Source organism: Phocoena sinus, chromosome 13 (assembly GCF_008692025.1).
Source record: "Phocoena sinus isolate mPhoSin1 chromosome 13, mPhoSin1.pri, whole genome shotgun sequence".
Taxonomy (NCBI): domain Eukaryota; kingdom Metazoa; phylum Chordata; class Mammalia; order Artiodactyla; family Phocoenidae; genus Phocoena; species Phocoena sinus.
The window spans coordinates 21,374,367-21,392,930 of record NC_045775.1 but is presented as its reverse complement, the minus strand read 5'-3'; the positions used below and the strand labels follow the sequence as shown (position 1 = coordinate 21,392,930).

General features: G+C 51.5%; 3 protein-coding genes and 1 non-coding gene across 12 annotated transcripts; 2 read left to right on the top strand and 2 right to left on the bottom strand.

Moving 5' to 3' along the window:
* The first annotated feature begins 280 nt into the window (after positions 1-280).
* On the top strand, positions 281-4,600 carry ZNF513 (zinc finger protein 513). Of its 2 annotated transcripts, none has more exons than XM_032652222.1 (4): positions 281-526; positions 1,085-1,240; positions 2,450-3,037; positions 3,128-4,600. In XM_032652222.1, exons 2-4 carry the CDS (start codon positions 1,216-1,218, stop codon positions 3,952-3,954), a joined length of 1,440 nt encoding a protein of 479 aa, XP_032508113.1. In that variant the 5' UTR covers positions 281-526; positions 1,085-1,215; the 3' UTR covers positions 3,955-4,600. The 2 variants fall into 2 exon arrangements, with proteins under 2 accessions (XP_032508113.1, XP_032508112.1); XM_032652221.1 differs by lacking the exon at positions 281-526 and adding an exon at positions 560-826.
* Positions 4,241-10,317, bottom strand: SNX17 (sorting nexin 17). 3 transcript variants are annotated; one of them, XM_032652211.1, is made up of 15 exons: positions 10,003-10,298; positions 9,435-9,509; positions 8,294-8,411; positions 7,708-7,772; positions 7,317-7,427; positions 7,115-7,205; positions 6,864-6,951; positions 6,550-6,619; positions 6,165-6,257; positions 5,865-6,068; positions 5,601-5,726; positions 5,360-5,437; positions 5,129-5,203; positions 4,995-5,036; positions 4,241-4,902 (listed from the first exon to the last, which is right to left on the bottom strand). In XM_032652211.1, the coding sequence occupies exons 1-15, from the start codon at positions 10,063-10,065 to the stop codon at positions 4,789-4,791; spliced, it is 1,413 nt and encodes a 470-aa protein (XP_032508102.1). In that variant the 5' UTR covers positions 10,066-10,298; the 3' UTR covers positions 4,241-4,788. The 3 variants fall into 3 exon arrangements, with proteins under 3 accessions (XP_032508102.1, XP_032508104.1, XP_032508103.1); XM_032652213.1 differs by lacking the exon at positions 10,003-10,298 and adding an exon at positions 9,823-9,977; XM_032652212.1 differs by lacking the exon at positions 9,435-9,509 and having other exon boundaries at positions 10,003-10,317.
* A 54-nt stretch (positions 10,318-10,371) lies between these two features.
* Positions 10,372-15,786, top strand: EIF2B4 (eukaryotic translation initiation factor 2B subunit delta). Of its 6 annotated transcripts, none has more exons than XM_032652217.1 (13): positions 10,372-10,491; positions 10,869-10,912; positions 11,236-11,371; positions 11,567-11,773; positions 12,037-12,119; positions 12,307-12,398; positions 12,631-12,745; positions 12,947-13,023; positions 13,717-13,819; positions 14,055-14,182; positions 14,321-14,498; positions 14,896-15,076; positions 15,539-15,786. In XM_032652217.1, the coding sequence occupies exons 1-13, from the start codon at positions 10,458-10,460 to the stop codon at positions 15,736-15,738; spliced, it is 1,578 nt and encodes a 525-aa protein (XP_032508108.1). In that variant the 5' UTR covers positions 10,372-10,457; the 3' UTR covers positions 15,739-15,786. The 6 variants fall into 6 exon arrangements, with proteins under 6 accessions (XP_032508108.1, XP_032508109.1, XP_032508110.1 ...); XM_032652218.1 differs by having other exon boundaries at positions 10,375-10,491; positions 11,570-11,773; XM_032652219.1 differs by having other exon boundaries at positions 10,427-10,491; positions 12,657-12,745.
* On the bottom strand, positions 13,505-13,605 carry LOC116764811. Its single transcript, XR_004353023.1, has one exon. It is a non-coding gene; the product is annotated as a small nucleolar RNA SNORA8 (small nucleolar RNA).
* Positions 15,787-18,564: the final 2,778 nt, after the last annotated feature.

The following is an 18,564-nucleotide window of genomic DNA, read 5'->3' as shown; positions in this document are numbered from 1 at the left end:
ATGCCCTGGCTCCATAGTTGGCCCCCACCAGTAGCATCGACCTAGCCCCTTCCCTGTGTGTGGGTGGTGTGTGAGGTGGTGTGGGGTGTGTGTGTGGGGGGGGGGTTGTGAGGTGGTGTGTGCGATGTGTGTGTGTGCGCGCGCACGCACCTGCCCACCTACCTGCCTGTGTGTGATGTGTGTGACTCAGGGAGAGGGGGTCGGGTATGGTAACTCCCTGAGCCGCTGGCAGCCTGGCCTGGCGTCGCGGCTCATCCTCACCCCCTCCTAGGGTGAGGAACGATTTCCTTGTTCCTCCACGGAGGGGTCGGGACCGGCCAGGCGACCCTTAAGACTAAAGCCAGGGTCACGGTTTGACCTGCCCTCCTTGCCGGCCAGGTTTCATCTGATCCCTGATTGGCTCGCCCGGTTGCTTCCGTCACAATCACTTCCTGGTCACGCTGTGGACGCTTTCGGGGCTTCTGCTTTCCACGGACTACGCGTCCCGTGTGGCTCTGCGACAGCGGAAGCGGAAGCGAGTACGGAGGTACCAGCTGGTCTCCGTAGGGCGGGGGTAGGGGGCTCCATGAATGGACGCGGCGGCGGCGGCGGCGGCGGCGGCGGGAGCGGCCTGAGCTGGGCGCCGGGGCCAGGGCCGGGGGCTGCCCGGGGCCCGCGCCTCTGCATGGGGGCGGCCCGCGGGCCCTGAGAGGAAGGGCGGGCAGGCCGAATTGGGAGGGGCGGGGCCGGGCGGCCGCAGGCCGGAGGCGCGTCGGGCTGGAGCCGGTCACGATGCCCCGAAGGAAGCAAAGCCACCCGCAGCCCGTGAAATGCGAGGGGGTCAAAGGTCAGGGGTCAGGGGTCAGGGGCTGAGAGGTGGGGAGGAGCGGGGGTGGGGTCAGTGGTGTGGGTTCAGGTCTGGGTGGAGGGGGACTCTTGAGGGATGGGGTGGGCGATCTGGACTCCTAGCTTCCCATCGAGGTACTAACGGAACCCGAGAGGGTCTACGAGTGCGGGAAGTACGGTCTGCGAGGGCTGGCTCCCCGGGTGCGAATGATGGGCACAGTTCCTGAGGGAGGATCTACAAGCCTCTTCCCCTCTTCAGTGGATACTGAAGACTCCCTCGACGAAGGACCCGGGGCCCTGGTATTGGAGAGTGATTTACTACTAGGCCAGGATCTGGAGTTTGAGGAAGAAGAGGAAGAGGAGGAAGGTGACGGCAACAGCGACCAGCTCATGGGCTTCGAGAGAGACTCTGAAGGTGGGTTTGGGGGACTGACTTAAGGAAGTGACCGCTGGAACCTCAGCCTTTAGGAGGCGGGTTAGAGTATAGTGCCAGTGAGCAAAACACCGTTTCCTGCCACTGGGGCTGGTTCGGTTTAGATTTGAGCTAGATTTCTTCGTTTGCCTGATGGTCCATCACCTTGTTGAGGTCAAGTTCTGGGGCCTGGTTCAAAGGTGGTATGAATAGGACGGTAGAGGAATCACATGGAACAACTGGTTAAAAGTAAATGCCCTTTTAATAACTATCCCACTCCCTAGCTTATTCCTTAGATGAGTTTATTTTTAAGAGGTTCAGGGAAGCAACCTCATTCAAGCTAGTACTTATATCTAATCTAACTCCCTTTCACCTGCAGCATAAACTCTTCTTGTATGGAGGTATTAGTCTCTGCCCTCAAATATCCTTCCACATTCCTCTTCCCTTTGATCTTAGCATCACCCCAACCTAGTTTGCTGCACTACCTATCCACTAATGCCACTTCTGAAGGATGATTTTGAAAGTCATTGAGGAAATCCATGTAAAAGAGAATCCATCCTTTAGGCTTAGATGTGGTATTACATGTGTTACTTTGTTTCCTCTTCCCTCCAATTTTTTTTTTTTTTTTTGCGGTACGTGGGCCTCTCACTGTTGTGGCCTCTCCCGTTGCGGAGCACAGGCTCCGGACGCGCAGGCTCAGCGGCCATGGCTCACGGGCCCAGCCGCTCCGCGGCATGTGGGATCTTCCCGGACCGAGGCACAAACCCGTGTACCCTGCATCAGCAGGCGGACTCTCAACCACCGCGCCACCAGGGAAGCCCTTCCCTCCAAATTTTGCCTCTTGAGATAGTATGGAGGTGGTTATAAAATAAAAACTAAGAGTCCTTACTGATAGAGGCACTAGAAAAAGGTATCAGGCCTCTGCCTTGTGTATTTTTACTTATCCCAAGAATCAGTTAATTATTTAATTATTGATTCAGTATGTGGCCCACTGTGAGCCCTTGATCTTTTTCCATTCATTGGTCCTATGTACAACTCTGTCATCACTAGGTTAGTCCAGACTTGAAGGTAGATGATTTGTGTTGAATTTTTAGGATCATTGATTGAAGAGAAGGGTGGAGCCCAGCAAGTGGGGAGACCGCAAGTGAGAAAGGGAGTTTGGAGTCTGTTCCTAGCCTGTGTTGATGTCTCTTCTCATGTCTGTCTCACCAGGAGACTCTCTGGGGGCCAGGCCTGGGCTTCCCTATGGGCTGAGCGACGACGAGTCTGGGGGCGGCCGGGCACTAAGTGCGGAGAGTGAAGTTGAGGAGCCAGCCAGGGGTCCAGGGGAGGCCAGGGGTGAGAGGCCAGGCCCAGCCTGCCAGCTGTGTGGGGGGCCCACAGGTGAGGGGCCGTGTTGTGGGGCAGGAGGGCCGGGTGGGGGGCCCCCGCTGCCCCCACGGCTACTATACTCATGCCGCCTCTGCGCCTTCGTGTCCCACTACTCGAGCCACCTGAAGCGGCACATGCAGACACACAGCGGGGAGAAGCCGTTCCGCTGTGGCCGCTGCCCCTACGCCTCAGCCCAGCTCGTCAACCTGACGCGACATACTCGCACCCACACTGGCGAGAAGCCCTACCGCTGTCCCCACTGCCCCTTTGCCTGCAGCAGCCTGGGCAACCTGAGGCGGCATCAGCGCACCCATGCGGGGCCCCCCACTCCTCCCTGCCCGACCTGTGGCTTCCGCTGCTGTGCTCCACGTCCTGCCCGGCCTCCCAGTCCCACAGAGCAGGAGGGGGCAGTGCCCCGGCGACCTGAAGGTAAAAAGCCAGGGACCAAAGAACCTGGGACGTGGGTGGGTGGCCTTAGGGGAACTTGGATTCATAGCCCAGGTCTCACTGTCTCTACAGATGCCCTGCTGCTTCCAGATTTGAGCCTCCATGTGCCACCAGGCGGTGCCAGTTTCTTGCCGGACTGTGGGCAGCTGAGGAGTGAAGGGGAAGGCCTATGTGGGACTGGATCAGAACCACTGCCAGAGCTGCTGTTCCCTTGGACCTGCCGGAACTGTGGACAAGAGCTGGAAGAGGGGGAGGGTAGTCGGCTGGGAGCAGCCATGTGTGGGCGCTGCATGCGAGGAGAGACTGGAAGTGGTGCCAGTGGTGGACCCCAGGGCCCCAGTGACAAAGGCTTTGCCTGTAGCCTCTGCCCCTTTGCCACTCACTATCCCAACCACTTGGCTCGGCACATGAAGACGCACAGTGGTGAGAAGCCCTTCCGCTGTGCCCGCTGTCCTTATGCCTCTGCTCATCTGGATAACCTGAAACGGCACCAGCGCGTCCACACAGGAGAGAAGCCCTACAAGTGCCCCCTCTGCCCCTATGCCTGTGGCAACCTGGCCAACCTCAAGCGTCACGGTCGAATCCACTCTGGGGACAAACCTTTTCGGTGTAGTCTTTGCAACTACAGCTGCAACCAGAGCATGAACCTCAAACGCCACATGCTGCGGCACACGGGCGAGAAGCCCTTCCGCTGTGCCACCTGCGCCTATACCACGGGCCACTGGGACAACTACAAACGCCACCAGAAGGTGCACGGCCACGGTGGGGCAGGAGGGCCTGGCCTCTCTGCCTCTGAGGGCTGGGCGCCACCTCACAGTCCCTCCTCTGTTTTGAGCTCTCGGGGCCCAACAGCCCTGGGTGCCACTGGTAGCCGAGCTCTCCACACAGACTCACCCTGAACTAGGTCCTTCTCCCCTAGGGCTCTATGAATTAGCCCTGACCCTCCTGTATGTTTTATACAGATGGACCAGAAGCCACCTTTACCTTCCTCCCCCGCTGGCCAGGGGCTCCACACAGACTAACCTAGGCACTATACGGACCAGTCCAAACCCCATGGGCGGGGGGCCCATATGGACCAGGGGGGCCTTGCCTTGACTGATGCGACTTCATAAGCTCAGTGAGAAGGGCCCTGTATCCACCTCCACTGCTCCCAGGGGCGGTGGATGAACTGGCTGGGGGACTGTCCAGCCTCGCACCTGTTTATTTAACTTATTTCAGTGCTTTATAATAAAGGAAACACTAACAAAGCCACGTCTATGCTGAGTTGGCAGTGGCAAGCACGGCTTGGCCTCACCCGTAGCACAGCAATCCATGCTGTGATGGGGGGAGCAGGGGCAGTGAGAGGGAACCAGAGGTAGGCAGCAATCAGGCTGAGTTTAATGACGGGGAGCTGGGCCAGACCATACACAGACCTCTGCCCATCCCCTTGGCTCGTGGCCCCGAGAAGCCAGAAGCAGCCTAAGGGGAGTTGTGGTTCCTCCCCAGGCAGGTAGCCATGGTCCCGTGGACTTTGTGCAAAATACTAAATGCTAATTTGGCATTGAAGGCCAGCTCTGAGCGATCCTTTGTATAGCCAGCCCTGGGGAGGGGAAGGGAAGGCAGGTTAGGAGGCCCCTGGCCGAGGAGAAAAGGGGACAATACGAAGAAAAATACCCCAGTTTGGGGGATACAGGCACAGGGCAAGTTTCTGAACACTCCTCCAGGGTAGAGGGCAGACATCCAAGCTCTGGAGATCACAGATCCTCATCTCCAATGCCCTCAAAGGCGAAATTGCCGTGGACATCACTGGCACTGGCATCTGTACTGGGAGTGCCAATCCCCCGCAAGCTCACGGCACTCAGCTTGCTCTGTAATAAAGGCAGGGTCGGGGTCAGAGGGCTCAAGCCTCCCTAAGGTCCCCTACAAACACCAACCTCACCAACCCTCGTGGGAAACTCACTGAGAGTTTGACCATGGACTCCCGGCTGGCATCAGGTGACTCCTGGGGAGGAGGAGGCAGAGGTGTCAGAGACCTCACTGGGGAGGTGATGCAAGGCCTGGGGGCTGGGGGACTGACCAGGGAGTAGTACTTACAAGCAGCGGTGGGGACTTCACTGCTTGCTGGCTGTCTGAGCGTCTCAGGGTGCCCCCCACCCGCCGGCGTAGCATCTGGGGATGGAGACATGAGGTGCTGATGCTGAGAAGGGCTGATCACCCCCTTTGGAATCCCAATCCCTTCCTCCCTCTCAGGAGAGGCATCACACCTAGGACAAAAGGCAGGGAGAGCACAACCACTCAGCCGCTTGGTCTGTGCTTGCCGCTTACCTTCCTGATACTGCCGCCGGATTTCTTCACCATCAGTTCATCCACCATGGACTGCAAGCAGATGCTCATCATGATAGCCTGAGGGCAAGGAGAGAGCTCAGCCTGACTGGGTGGCCATCCTGAGCCCAGCACCCCTAAGACAAGGGCTCCCACTCACATGGAGTCCTGGAAGCCCTAGACTTGGGTATCTAAGAGAGACGGTGCAATGGGCTCCAGAGGAGGCCTGAGGGTGGGCTCACACCTGGGGGCTGGTGATGGTGACCCACTGTAGCCGGTCCTTGCTCATGAGGTATTCAAAAGCCAGTTCCAGGCGCACCTCACCCCGGCCCCGACCTGGGCTGCTTGTGCCTCCACTGGGCAGTGGCACCTGGGAGAGGAAGGGTAAGAATTAGGCTGAGCTCATTCTGACCGATGTGCCTCTCCCTGACCCACTCCAGCCCATTCCCGAAGCTCAAGGCTTGCCGGGCCTCCATCCCAAAGGTCTCCCCCTCCTACCCCCACTCACAGAGGAGGTGACCCGCCAGCACCGCATGCGGGTGACCCGAAAGGAGCCTTCACGGAGTTGCTGGCCAGGCAGGCGGAGCTGGAGGCTGAGCTCACTGTTGCCTGCGCTCACCACCACTGGACAGTCCTTCTCCGGGAAGTCAGCCACACAGGCATCGAAGCGCAAGTAGCCATAGTGCCGCAGCGTCTGGGCCAGCCGCAGGAACTGAAACCCAGTCAGCAGGCGGGACGGGTCAGGAGGGGAAGTGGGACAGCCCAGAGGAAGCAACCCCTTGGAGGGAGACAGGGAGGCAGGGCTCACCTCCTTCTTGGAGACCTTCTCTTGCAGTGATTTGAGCTGCCGGTGCTGCTCCTTGGTGACTAGGATCCACCCACGCTCAATGTCTGATACTGTCTGCAGCGGAGACAAGGGGTGGGGTGTTCGGGGCTCCCACTCAGAGACCCAAAGAGTGTCCAGTTACCTCTGTCCAGCCTGACCCCTCACCCCACATTTGAGCAAGCTCTTTGCAGTTGAGTCCTTGACCATATCAGCTTACAAAGCAGGGAGAGTAGAGGTTGTGCCAGATGCCCTGAGAGTATTCTAGAAACTTCCCCATGAACTGGCAGTAAAGATACGAAAGTTTTCTTGGCAGAGGGACACCAGAGCCATTTTCAGGGGAAGGGTTCTGAGGCAGCTCCAAGCTCACCTGAGCATAAAGCAGGTTCAGGCCAACCCGGTTCTCCATGACATCGTCATCATAGGCAGAGTCCCAATAACTGTGAGGCCAAGGGGTGGAAAGGGGTAATGGGGCTAAGCTGGGGGAAGGCAAGAGGCAGAATGGAAAAGGGGCAAAACCGGAGCAATCTGGAACTATGGGGCTAATGGTGATACAGTTGGAGGAAGCTTGGGAGGCCTGGTAGAAACACCCAGCACTACCCCCTTGTCCAGATTATTCTGTCTCAATACGTGGCCCCATAATCCAGTCCAGCACCCTCTACCTCCTCCAAGCCCAGCCCTGACCTCTTCCTTAGCATAATCTTATACTCTTGACTCCGAAGACTGGCAACAGACACATAAGGCAGCTCAAACTCTTGCAACTTCCGTACAACTATGGGTTTAAAAAAAAAGAAAAGAAAAGAAAAAGAAAATGTCATGAAACTCAGGGGAGGGAAATCAAGCGAGAGGCCCTGGGGAAATGCCACATTCTTGGGGGAGATAGGCATGTTCACTAGTGGAAACAGAGGGAAGCTGTAAAGTCCAGACAAACTCACACGAAAAGGCTCCATCCTCTTTTTCTCGAACTAGAAAGAGACTAAAGTATCCGATCAAGTCATCTGGAAGATCCAGCTTTGCAGCCACAGCCTAGGAATAAGGAAGGAAATACAGCTCATCATGCTGGATGGTTCCCATCACCCCAAGCCTGGGAACCTAGGGTGCAGGGGGAGGAGGAGCAGTGCAGAACAAGCGCCTCACCTCCAGGACATCCTCAGTCTGATCTGAAGTTAGCACATTGACCAGAACTTTCTGCCCGTTGCTAAGCAGCACTTCCAAGGAGACCTCTTCTGTTGGGACCTGCTGTGTCTCCTGGTTGTGAGCATACACGGGAATGGGAGGCACTTTGTTAACAACATGCCCAGCGTCCAGCTCTGGCCCTTCCCCACTATGTTGTATTGTAGGTCCCTCTGGTGACTTTATTCTCAGCTGTCTAATTATAGACTGGGTTTCCTTGATTTCACTGGTACAGCAGAAGCCCCATTCCATACAGAAAGGTGCCAGGATGGCTCCTCTGTACCCACCTCATTAAAATGATGTGGCCCTGCAGGAAGGTGCTTCCCTTAAAACTTGGTCCCATCCAAAGCCTTACCTGTTGTGCCCGACGCAAGAAACTATTGAAGGTCTCACTGCTCCCAAGCAATGGGTCTTGCCGAACTGTGGGGACAAGAGAATGATGTTCTAATAACTTATGATTCCCTCTTGGATCCCCCCAGTTCTCTTTTTGGCAGGCCCCCCAGGTCCCCTTTCCTGGGCTGATGGTGGCTTGTCCCATCTCCCAACTGGCCTCACCTCACTCGCTGTTTGCATAAATTCTTCACCTGCCCCACCCTTGGCTACCATCTAGTTGAATCCAGTCTATAGAACCAGGGAAAAATAATGTTCATCTAAAGCACATCAGATACAAGTTAAGTTCTCCCCACCGATCAAAACTGCTTTAAGACTAGTTAGTGCTATATTAGTATTTCTCATAGATGTCAGTGCCCAAATTGCTTTGCTCGTACCTAGATACCACAGCATCCTTGCATGCTATTTACTTTTGCTAATTAAATAATAGATAAAACAGTAGGCTTCCCAGATCTACAGATTCCTTCAGGACCTTCTACAAAATCAGCTGTTTTGAGTCTCTCTCCATAGTCCTCAACAGAGTCAGCCTGAAGTTCCCTCCAACCACTCACCAGCTTGCATGTACTTCTCTAACTGCTCTCTCCTCTGTTCTACCTCAGCGGGTGTCAGAGAGAAAAGCTTCTTTGGGGGAAATGCAGGAAGCACATTGGCCCCATATTCCTTCCGAAGCTATTTGGAGAAAGAGATACAACTCTTCACATAAACATAGCAAATGAGAAGAGGCAATCGACATTCATAATGTTCTCTTGGGCTCCCCTTCCCTTTCCTTAGTCCCTGCTCCCCTATCTACCCTGGTCATCCAGGAAATCATTCCTTTGGCAGGGGCAGCATCCCAAGGGAGCTGTTCCTCTGTCCTAGATATATGTTTTTTCCAATCTTACAGTGTACAAGTCTGTTCCTCCACAGTGTGGGAAAGGTTTGTATAGGGCCAGGGCCTAGGGAGACCCTTGCTTATCTAGCAAAGCTGTGTTCATTGAACCCTCATAGGAAGCAAAAGGCTTTGTAAGGAAAGTTTATGTGCACAGTTAAGGAATAGCTAAATATATTCATGAAGTATTTTAGGACTTAAAGGGACTTTGCAGATCAATGACTCCATTTTTCAGTTGCAGAAGCTGAGGCCCAAAGAAATCAGGTAACTTGCTCAGGGTTGCACAACTAGTTATCAGTAAAACCAGGACTCTGTACCGAGTTAAATACAGAGCTCAGAATCTGGTGAGGAGAACAGAGAAACATTACATCACAGACACATAAGGATAGCTGGAACAGCTACACCCGCTCAGGTGAGTCAAGGAACACAGACAGAAATTGGTGAATGGTTTGTATCAATATGAGCAGGAAAAAGAATTTCAAGTTGCAGCTCAGATGACAGAAGGAAAGTGCTTTGGCAGCTTAGGGGGTAGGGTTGTCGTTTTCTTTATGCACAGGCACAGGCAGTGTACAGGCTGTGTAAGATGGGGACAGAGAAGAAAGGAGGGAGTATGTGAGTATAGGGAGGAGCAGTTAGGGGCAGACATTAAGCTCCCTGGGAGTTCCCCGGAAATGTCAGACGATAAGCACCAAATCCTTCCCTGTGGCAGTGATTAAAGGGGAACTACAGCCTACGAGAAAGCGACGGGGAGGGAAATGGAGACACTGATGCCCAGGTGTAGAAATGGGCTTGAAGCAGCCTCAAGGCAGGGGTGCTAGTCCCACCTGCTCGTGCAGCCCCAGGAGTTGGCTGTAGCGCACCCGACAGTGCAGGACTCCATTCACGTGAATGTTATAGGCCTGAGAACACAAAAGCAGGCAAGCAGTTTAGGGTCGCGGTCTCGTTTAGGGTCGCTCGCCTCGCTCGCCATTTTGGCGGGGCTTGAGAACCCTGGCCGGAAGTTGCCTGCCACAGCTCCGCCTGAGCAACGCGCCGAGATCTTCCAAAGGTGGCCAGCCGATTTTCCCCAGAGCCAGGTCCCAAAGCAGGAGGACCAGTCGGGGAAAACCCGGGCGCTCAGGCTGCAGTCTTCCTCCCCAAGAGGCCAGGGACGCCCACCAGAGTAGCCGCGGCCCAGCCGGGGGAGGCGATGCGGCCGAACAAAGGACCTACAGGAGCTGGGGCGACCTTTGAATGAATCTGAGACGTAATATAAGCTCCCATCGAGGCCGTCGGGACTCGGCGGCCTGTCACCAGGCCCGAAAGGTGGCGGCCAGACTTCGGAGGCCGCTCGGAGAGGGCTCCGGCCCGTTATCCCCGCCCCTACCCGGCCGGGCTCCGGCCGCTCCTCACCACGTAGGCGGAGCCGCCGCTGTCCCCGCTGCGGGACTCGGTTTCAGGAATGGAAAAGTGCATGTTCCCTGCGGCAGGGCCCGGCCGGGTCCGGACTCTGAGGGCCACAGCGGCTTTGCACGCTCGCCTCCGCTCCTCAGCACGTCCCCGCAGCCTCGCTCGCCATTTTGGGGGGCGGGGGGGGGGACTTGCGATCAGAGGTGGGAAGGGCTGGGGAAGTCCGCTCTGGGGCGCAGCGCCCCCGGCATCCTGGGAACTGTAGTCTAAAGGGCAAGAGCCGACAGCCGGGATTGGGAGCCCAAAGCTGAAAAGGCCCTTATCGCGACCCGTAGCCAGGGGCAGAGCCCCAGAGCGCTCCGGGGCTTGTAGTCCGGTTGGGGCTGCACGCCGTGGCTGTCGGCCCAGGGGGCGCTTGTAGTCCCTGTGACCCAGGCAGGCGGAGCCCAGGACGGAGGATGATGGCTGCCGCGGCCGTAGCTGTTCGCGAGGGTGAGTGAAGGGCCGGGCACACAAACAGGTACGCGAGCGGACGGGCCTCGGACGGCTACTGATGGGCCCTGAGTACCTCTGGGCCCTGTCGTTCGGTTCCCGCGCCACGCCGGACTCTGGTCCGCACTGCCTCGGGCGCACTCCGTGCCGCGTACCGGCTTGTTCCTCCGGGAGGTGTGCGTGCTTCTTCCTTCCCCCGCCCCCCTTCCCTTTGATCCTGCCGCGCACTGCGTCCCCCACGCCGATCCCCGGCTCACCTCCCGCCTGGTGGCGACCCGTGGTCATGCAGACCCAGCAGCCAGCAGCGCCGAATACGTGTCCCCGCAAACCCTCCCAGAGCCTCTCTGGTTCACTTTGTGCCCTGTTTTCTGATGCAGACTTGGGATCTGGGATGAAGGCGGAGCTTGTTCCTCGGCCTGGGGTAAGTGCGGGTGCCCTCCCTAGCCGCCTGTCAGGCGGTACGCAGGAGCCCGTGTCAACTTCGTTCCGACCCAATCTTCATACCCGTTTCACTTTATTTCTTGGTAAAGCCAAGAGATTTTACAGAGCTTTTTCAGCCCTAATGGTAATGTGACTGTGATCTGCAGGAGAAACTTCGATCCCTGTGGGCTCTAAGCTCGTAACAGGTAGCTTCTGAGACTTAGGAAGGATTAGGGATCCTGTGGGAGACTAGTAAGTATCCAGTAGTGTTTATTCATTTTTGGAATTGTTGGGGAAGGTTAGTGTTCTATGTCTGTGTCTTAGGCAGGGGGGAGGGAGATGACCCAAGAAGAAAAGCTGCAACTTCGGAAGGAAAAGAAACAGCAGAAGAAGAAACGGAAGGAGGAAAAGGGGGCAGAACCAGAAACTGGCTCTGCTGTATCTGCAGCCCAAAGTCAAGGTGCGGGGGCTTTTTTAAAGGGCCGGGGTGTGGAGCTGGTAAAGGGATGTGGTGGGAGAGAAGAGGGGGAGACAGGACAAAGTTGGTTTGCACAAGTAAAAAGGGAAAAAGTTTAGATAAACAGGAAAAGAAGCTTTGGTTGGGGCATAGCTATTACCTACCTAGGGCTTGGGCACCTCTTCCTTCTACCTTCAGCAGGCCCGACCAAAGACCTGCCTGGACTGGACAGTCAGTTGGGCAGTGCCAAGGAGAAAGTTCCAGCAGGTCGGAGTAAGGCTGAACTTCGAGCTGAAAGGCGGGCCAAGCAGGAGGCTGAGCGGGCTCTGAAGCAGGCAAGAAAAGGGGACCAAGGAGGGCCACCTCCTCAGGCCTGCCCCAGCACAGCTGGAGAAACCCCCTCAGGTATCTTCACTTCAAGACCTCTGTTGATTCAAATGCCTATGTTAGCTCAGGCTTCCCCACAGTAAAACAGCTCCCAATTTTCACCTTGGTTCCCAGAGTTCACAATTCTCTCCTTAACCTCATCCTACCCGTTTCTTTTTCTACTTTTTTCTCCTGTTTTTTTCCATCTCTCTCTCAAATCTTTCTTGATGTCCCTTATGCCCTGAAAGCAGATTTCTCATTATCACCTACAGTGTCTTGAAAACACAATTGTCATCTTCTAGGAGTGAAGCGTCTACCCGAGCATAGTCAGGTTGATGACCCCACGCTTCTGAGGAGGCTTGTTAAAAAACCAGAACGACAGCAGGTAGGAAGTGGGTTTGGTGTGTGGCCAGAAAGAGCCTAGGGAGATGGAATAGAGGGAGGAAAGGTGCTCGGGGCGAAGTGAGACCCTGGAAAAGTATGGGTATTTGGCTCACCATCTTCTTCCTTCCCAGCATTATCCCACAGTTTTAAACTCTGGGCCCTTGGTCCTGTTCCCCTGTTTTGTCAAGGTTCCTACACGAAAGGATTATGGATCCAAAGTCAGTCTCTTCTCCCACCTACCCCAGTACAGCAGACAAAACTCTCTAACCCAGTTTATGAGGTAGGAGCTTATGAAATTGTCATAACTTTTAAGCATGAGGAGTTTTAGTAATTCTATTTTGAAAGTGACTGGAAACTTGAGGTTGGATCTGTGGAAAGAAGCACGAACACAAGGCGTGCTTCTTCAAATGGGGGTGTCTGTGCGAGTGAAGGAGGTTCCTTTTCATCAGGGGAAGGTGGGCGGTAGGTGCTCAACTTCTCTTGCAAAGTGTGTGACACCGCCATCCCATCAGCATCCCATCCTCTGTGATCCACCCAGCCATGGTGCGACTCGGCCTGCAGTACTCCCAGGGCCTGGTCAGTGGCTCCAATGCCCGGTGCATTGCCTTGCTTCGTGCCTTGCAGCAGGTATGTCCCATCTTGTTACCTCTTATGGTCCAGCCTCACCTTCCCCAATGCTACCCCGGCTTCTCTCACCCAGAGTAATCTCTGGGGGGAAGAGGGAATGACTCCACCCTCAGAAGACTTTCCTCAGAGAAGCTTACCCTGTCCCCCTTTCAGAGACTTTTGTTAGGGCGCATTTTGCTGATCAACTTGTGTACCCTACAGGTGATTCAGGATTATACCACACCTCCCAGTGAAGAACTGTCAAGGGACCTAGTGAATAAACTAAAGCCCTACTTCAGGTAAGGATGACCACTGCACATCCACTCCCACCCCACCTTGCTCAGACCTTTTCTTAGACCCTTTTTCTTTTTCTTTTTTTCAAAGCATAAAGGGTTTTTTTTTATTATGTGTAACACAAAGTTATTTAAGTCAATAAATTTTCAAGGAATTTCACACGTTCTGATTCTTTCCACTGCCAATCACCTTAGTTCCTCCAAACTCATAATCTTCAAGATAAAAAACCCTTTCAAAAAGAAGTTGTCATGTGAGTCAGCCTACAATTCTTTTAGTTAGGCTTCTTTGATCTCCAGTGAAACGTGGACACACTTCAAAATTCCCCACCTGTAATCTTTGGGATCTAATTTCCTCAAGCAATTTACTTTAGGACCATGTTTAGGGTCAGGAGATGGATCTGCCTGGTTCTGAATTTGACACCCTAGAAAATTAGTATTAGTTACTATTGAGGACTGTCAAACTGAACAGTATGAGAAACTATAAGAATACTGTATCAGTAGAAATACCAGGTCTAACATGCACAAAGCCAAGAAAACCAACGATGCCAAATACTGAATGTATATTGCACTTGGAGCCTTTTTCTTGCTCTTCTACCTCTATTTTCATTTTTCTGTCTTCTCTTTAAAAAAAATGTTTTTAAACGTGAAAGCTTTGTAAGCTGTGAAGAGTTGCACAGATGCAAGGTGTTGTTTTTGTAGCTTCCTGACTCAGTGCCGTCCCCTGTCAGCGAGCATGTACAACGCCATCAAGTTCCTTAACAAGGAGATCACGGGTGTGAGCAGCTCCAAGCGGGAAGAGGAGGTGATGAGTATGAGGAATGAGCGAGGCATGCACCTGGGGGATAGAGCTGGAAACATGTTCGGGGCTCCCAGAAGGGGCAACTCTCTGGTCTGCCTGGTCAAGGGTTAAGGAGGTGGTGGGTCTGTCTGACCTGGGCCCCTTTTAGGCCTGTCATTATGTGCATATTCAAGCATCCAGCATGATAATCAAAGGGCTGTGTCTGTTTCTTTTTCCATAAGTATCTTGCTCCATTTAGGCCAAGTCAGAACTTCGAGCAGCCATCGATCGATATGTGAAAGAGAAGATTGTGCTTGCAGCTGAGGCAATCTCACGCTTTGCTTATGAGAAGATCAGTAATGGAGATGTAATCCTGGTATATGGATGGTATGGGCCAGACCCTGTGACTGAGAAAATTGGGGAGTGAAATGATTTGAAGAAGGAACTGCCCCTTTGCCCTTTAGGAATGAGCTGACCATCAGTCAGTGACATCTATAACTGAATCCTCCTGTCCATTCACTCTAGCTCATCTCTGGTATCACGAATTCTTCAGGAGGCTTGGGCTAACGGCCGGCGGTTTCGGGTGGTAGTGGTGGACAGCCGGCCACGGCTGGAGGGAAAGCACACACTACGTTTTCTGGTCCGTGCTGGGGTCCCTGCCTCCTACCTGCTGATTCCTGCAGCTTCCTATGTGCTCCCAGAGGTGAGGGCAGAGGAAAAGAACTCCAAAGTTGGAGTAAAAGGGTATAGTAGTATAGACATAGTCTCGCCTTCCCAACGTTGCAATTGTCTAGAAATACTAGAATTATACAGCTGTGTTTATATTTAGTAGGAGAAGCATCTACAGCACGTTATACAGCATGTCTACCTATTGCAAGAACCTTATATAAAACTAGTAGCCGCTGAGAGGGAACAGGATAAAAGAGTTTAGCTTTCCTGTGGGTGGTGCGGTGAGTCAGCGGTCAGGTGTTTTCCAAGAGCCTTTATTAAGATTTGTTACCCGTTGCCTTAATATTGCTGTCCTGGGTAAGAGTTGGGAACCTTATTCTGCATTGGTCACACATGACATTTTTTTTCCTCCTCTCCACTCTCCAAAATAGGTTTCTAAGGTGCTGTTGGGAGCTCATGCACTCCTGGCCAACGGGTCTGTGATGTCACGGGTAGGGACAGCACAGCTGGCCCTGGTGGCACGGGCCCATAATGTGCCAGTGCTGGTCTGCTGTGAAACATACAAGTTTTGTGAGCGTGTGCAGACTGATGCCTTTGTCTCTAATGAGCTAGGTAAGGAGGCCCAGAAGGGCAGGAGAGAAGGTTCCAGGGACCTGAGAAGATTTGGGAGGGAGAGGGGAGGTTGAAGTACAACTTATTTTTTCTTTTTATTTTTTTATAAATTTATTTTATTTATTTATTTTTGGCTGCGTTGGGTCTTCGTTGCTGTGCGCGAGCTTTCTCTAGTTGCGGCGAGTGGGGGGGTCACTCTTCATTGCAGTGCGCGGGCTTCTCACTGCGGACACGGGCTCTAGGTGTGCAGACTTCAGTAGTTGTGGCTCACGGGTTCTAGAGCGCAGGCGCAGTAGTTGTGGCGCACGGGCTTAGTTGCTCCGTAGCATGTGGGATCTTCCTGGACCACGGCTCGAACCTATGTCCCCTGCATTGGCAGGTGGATTCTTAACCACCGTGCCACAAGGGAAGCCCACAGGTTATTTTTTAAAAGTTCATAAAAGGGTACACCTCCCATTGCAGATGACCCTGACGATCTGCTGTGTGAGCGAGGAGAACGTGTGGCCCTGGCTGACTGGCAGAACCACTCGTCCCTACGGTTGTTGAATCTGGTCTATGATGTGACCCCCCCAGAACTGGTGGATCTGGTGATCACGGAGCTGGGCATGATCCCTTGCAGTTCTGTACCTGTTGTGCTGCGAGTCAAGAGTAGTGACCAGTGAGTGGGTGAACACAGGGTCAATAAATGACATACTCCCTACACTTAGCAACTCTGCTGCCTTTTATCTCTTTTAGCATTGCCACCGCTTAGGTTAGGAGACCAGACTGTCCAGCCCCTCTTAGCACCTGCTACCAACCTCCATGCCAGTGCTTTGGGGCCAAAGTGAAGGTCAGTATGGAGACCATAAACTATCCAAGTCATCAACCATTTATTGAGTATCTATGTGCCAGACACTGAGCTAGATATGAGGAAGAGTATAATAAGGACAAATAAGAGTCCTATCCTTAGTATTTTAGTATTATTATTACATTAATATTTAAGTTAAACCAATATATTGATATTTACATTAAATAGTTACACATTAATATATTAATATTTTGTATCCTTAGTATTGAGTATTTACTGTGTGTCATAAACTGTTGTAGTCCCGTTTTATCCATTTAGGAAGATTAATACCACTCTATGAAGTGCGATTTTATAGATGAGATAACTGGGGCACAGAGAGGTTAAGTTACTTGCCCAAGGTAACACTAACTAAACTGGCATGTGATCTCCGGCATTCTGGATCTAGAGACTGTGCCCGTAATTTTTACGCTATCTGCCATTAAGGAGTACTCATCATGATGGAGGAAGACAGATGACATCTACAGTATGAGATACATTCTACTAGTAGTATGAACAGAGTTCATTGGAAGCAACCCAGGATGTTGCCAGGAGATCTAGTGAGGTTGGAGAAGACTTCACAGGTAACATCTGACCTAGTCCTTGAAGGATAAGAAGTTTCCCAGTTGGAAAAGAATGAGAACGCAGGTGAACAGAGGAAATAACTTAGACTACAGAATAGGCCTTAAAATGACTGGCCAATTCCAAAGTGTCAAGTAGTGTGGTAAAGCTAGAACCTCGGCTTATGTGGACAATTAGTGATACAGCTGCTGACGTAGGTTGGATTGGGTCCAGATTGTGAGAGTCTAACCATTGTGGTTAGCCTAAAAAATATGTTAGAGTCATCCATTTTGTGTGTGTGTGCGTGTGTATGTATGTGTGTGTATGTTTTATTGAAAAATTTCAAGCAGCATAGAAGTGCAGTGAACTATACAAAGAATCCCCATCACCAAATGTAGTAATTATCAAGATTCGCCACATATGCTTTTTTTGTTTCCCTTGTTTTCCTTGCTGAAGTTGTATTAGAGCAAATCCCAGTCATAATATCGTTTTACTCCTCCAAACGTCATTATGTCTCTAAAAAATATGGAAGCTTACCATGTCATTACACTTATTAAACTCTTCCTTATTGTCCAAGCCATAATCAAATTTCCTTGATGGTCTCAAAAGCAGCTTTTTACTGTTGAATCAGGATCCAAACAAATCCATATATTACATGTCGTTATTTTGTCTTAAATTTTTTGTAATCAAAAGCAGTCTCTCCAACCCCGCCCCTTCTTTTCTCATGACGTAGACTTGTGCCAGGAACCAGGTTGAGTATGTTTCATACTGCCTTGTCATCAGGTTGGTTGGTCCATTTTCAGTGATGAAAGGGTCCAGGTGTTTTAAAGTTTCCCAACAAACTTTGATTTAGTGGTTTCATCCACTTTTATTGTTGCCTGAATTATTTCATTAGAGGATGCAACATGGTAAATTTATTTTTCCTAATTACATCATTCCATACGTACTAGCTAATAATCTTCTATAAAGAACTCCCTCTCATCAGTTACTATTCTGAATTACAGTCCATACTGGAAAGGCAAGATAAATGTTTAATTCTTTCCTTTGAATTGCCAGTTTTCAGGATTGATCACTGGTTACTTCCAGTGGCATACAATGAGAAGTTGTTGAATTTTTGGCTTTCTCTCTATAAAGATTATGATAAATTCATGGTTTTTTACATATTGAGCATACCACTTAATCATCAAAATTAAGCAGAGGTTCAACAGGGTCAGCTCTGTGCTTTAGCTGGTAGCTGGTAGAGATTAGAGGCAGAGAACCAGATCAATTAAAAAGAGATTGCCTATCAATCAAAATCACAAATGCACCTAAACTTTGGTCCAGCAATTCTGCTTCTAGGAACTTAATGCTAGCCATATAGTTGCACATTTGAAGTAGCTTAGATACAGAGTTATTTATAGCAGCATTGTTTATAATAGCAAAAGACTGGAAACCACCTGGATATCCATTAATAATAAGGGCTAATTATTACTACATTCATATAATTACATACTAAGCAATCATAACAAAGAATAAGGAAGGTTTTTATATAGAGAAATGGAATAGTCTCCAAGGTACACTCAAAAGAAGTAAGGTGCAGGACAGTGTGTGTAGTTGCTGTTTGAATTAAAAAGGGGAAAGATTCCCTGGCTGCGGAACTAGATCCCACATGTGCAGCGTGGCCAAAAGTTTAAAAAAAAAAGGTGTGTGTGGGGGGGGGAGATATATATGTATTTGCATGTGTATAAATACAGAAAGTATCTTGGACCTGTAACAAGAAAACTGCCTGGGTGGATGTGGTCTGGGAGGCTGGAGACAGGTGAAAGGTACTCTTCACTTTATATCCTATGTATCTTTTGAATTTTCAGCCATGTGAATGTCTTATCCCCAAAATAAATACAATTATTAGTATAAAAAAGATTTTGCTTTAGGGGAAGTCAAAGATAGTCTAATCTGAGGCAACAGGAATGGAGAAGAGTCAGATTTGTTCATTACAGAAATAAATGCTTGAAAAAAAATTTTAATAGAAAAATAAATGCTTGAAGTTGTCAAGTTGAGAGCTGTTCATCGGACAAGCATTGTAGATACCCCGTATTAGAGGAACTGCAGCCTCGACTGCACCCGA

Coding starts and splice junctions, on each gene's coding strand:
- ZNF513 (XM_032652221.1), top strand. CDS start 772: ATGCCCCGAAGGAAGCAAAGCCACCCGCAGCCCGTGAAATGCGAGGGG. Junction 827..1,084: donor GAAATGCGAGGGGGTCAAAG/GTCAGGGGTCAG, acceptor TCCCCTCTTCAG/TGGATACTGAAGACTCCCTC. Junction 1,241..2,449: donor CTTCGAGAGAGACTCTGAAG/GTGGGTTTGGGG, acceptor CTGTCTCACCAG/GAGACTCTCTGGGGGCCAGG.
- SNX17 (XM_032652211.1), bottom strand. CDS start 10,065: ATGCACTTTTCCATTCCTGAAACCGAGTCCCGCAGCGGGGACAGCGGC. Junction 6,620..6,863: donor AAGATTATGCTAAGGAAGAG/GTCAGGGCTGGG, acceptor TTGGCCTCACAG/TTATTGGGACTCTGCCTATG. Junction 5,037..5,128: donor TGAAGTCCCCACCGCTGCTT/GTAAGTACTACT, acceptor CCTCCTCCCCAG/GAGTCACCTGATGCCAGCCG.
- EIF2B4 (XM_032652214.1), top strand. CDS start 10,775: ATGCAGACCCAGCAGCCAGCAGCGCCGAATACGTGTCCCCGCAAACCC. Junction 10,913..11,235: donor AGCTTGTTCCTCGGCCTGGG/GTAAGTGCGGGT, acceptor TCTGTGTCTTAG/GCAGGGGGGAGGGAGATGAC. Junction 14,499..14,895: donor CTTCCTATGTGCTCCCAGAG/GTGAGGGCAGAG, acceptor TCTCCAAAATAG/GTTTCTAAGGTGCTGTTGGG.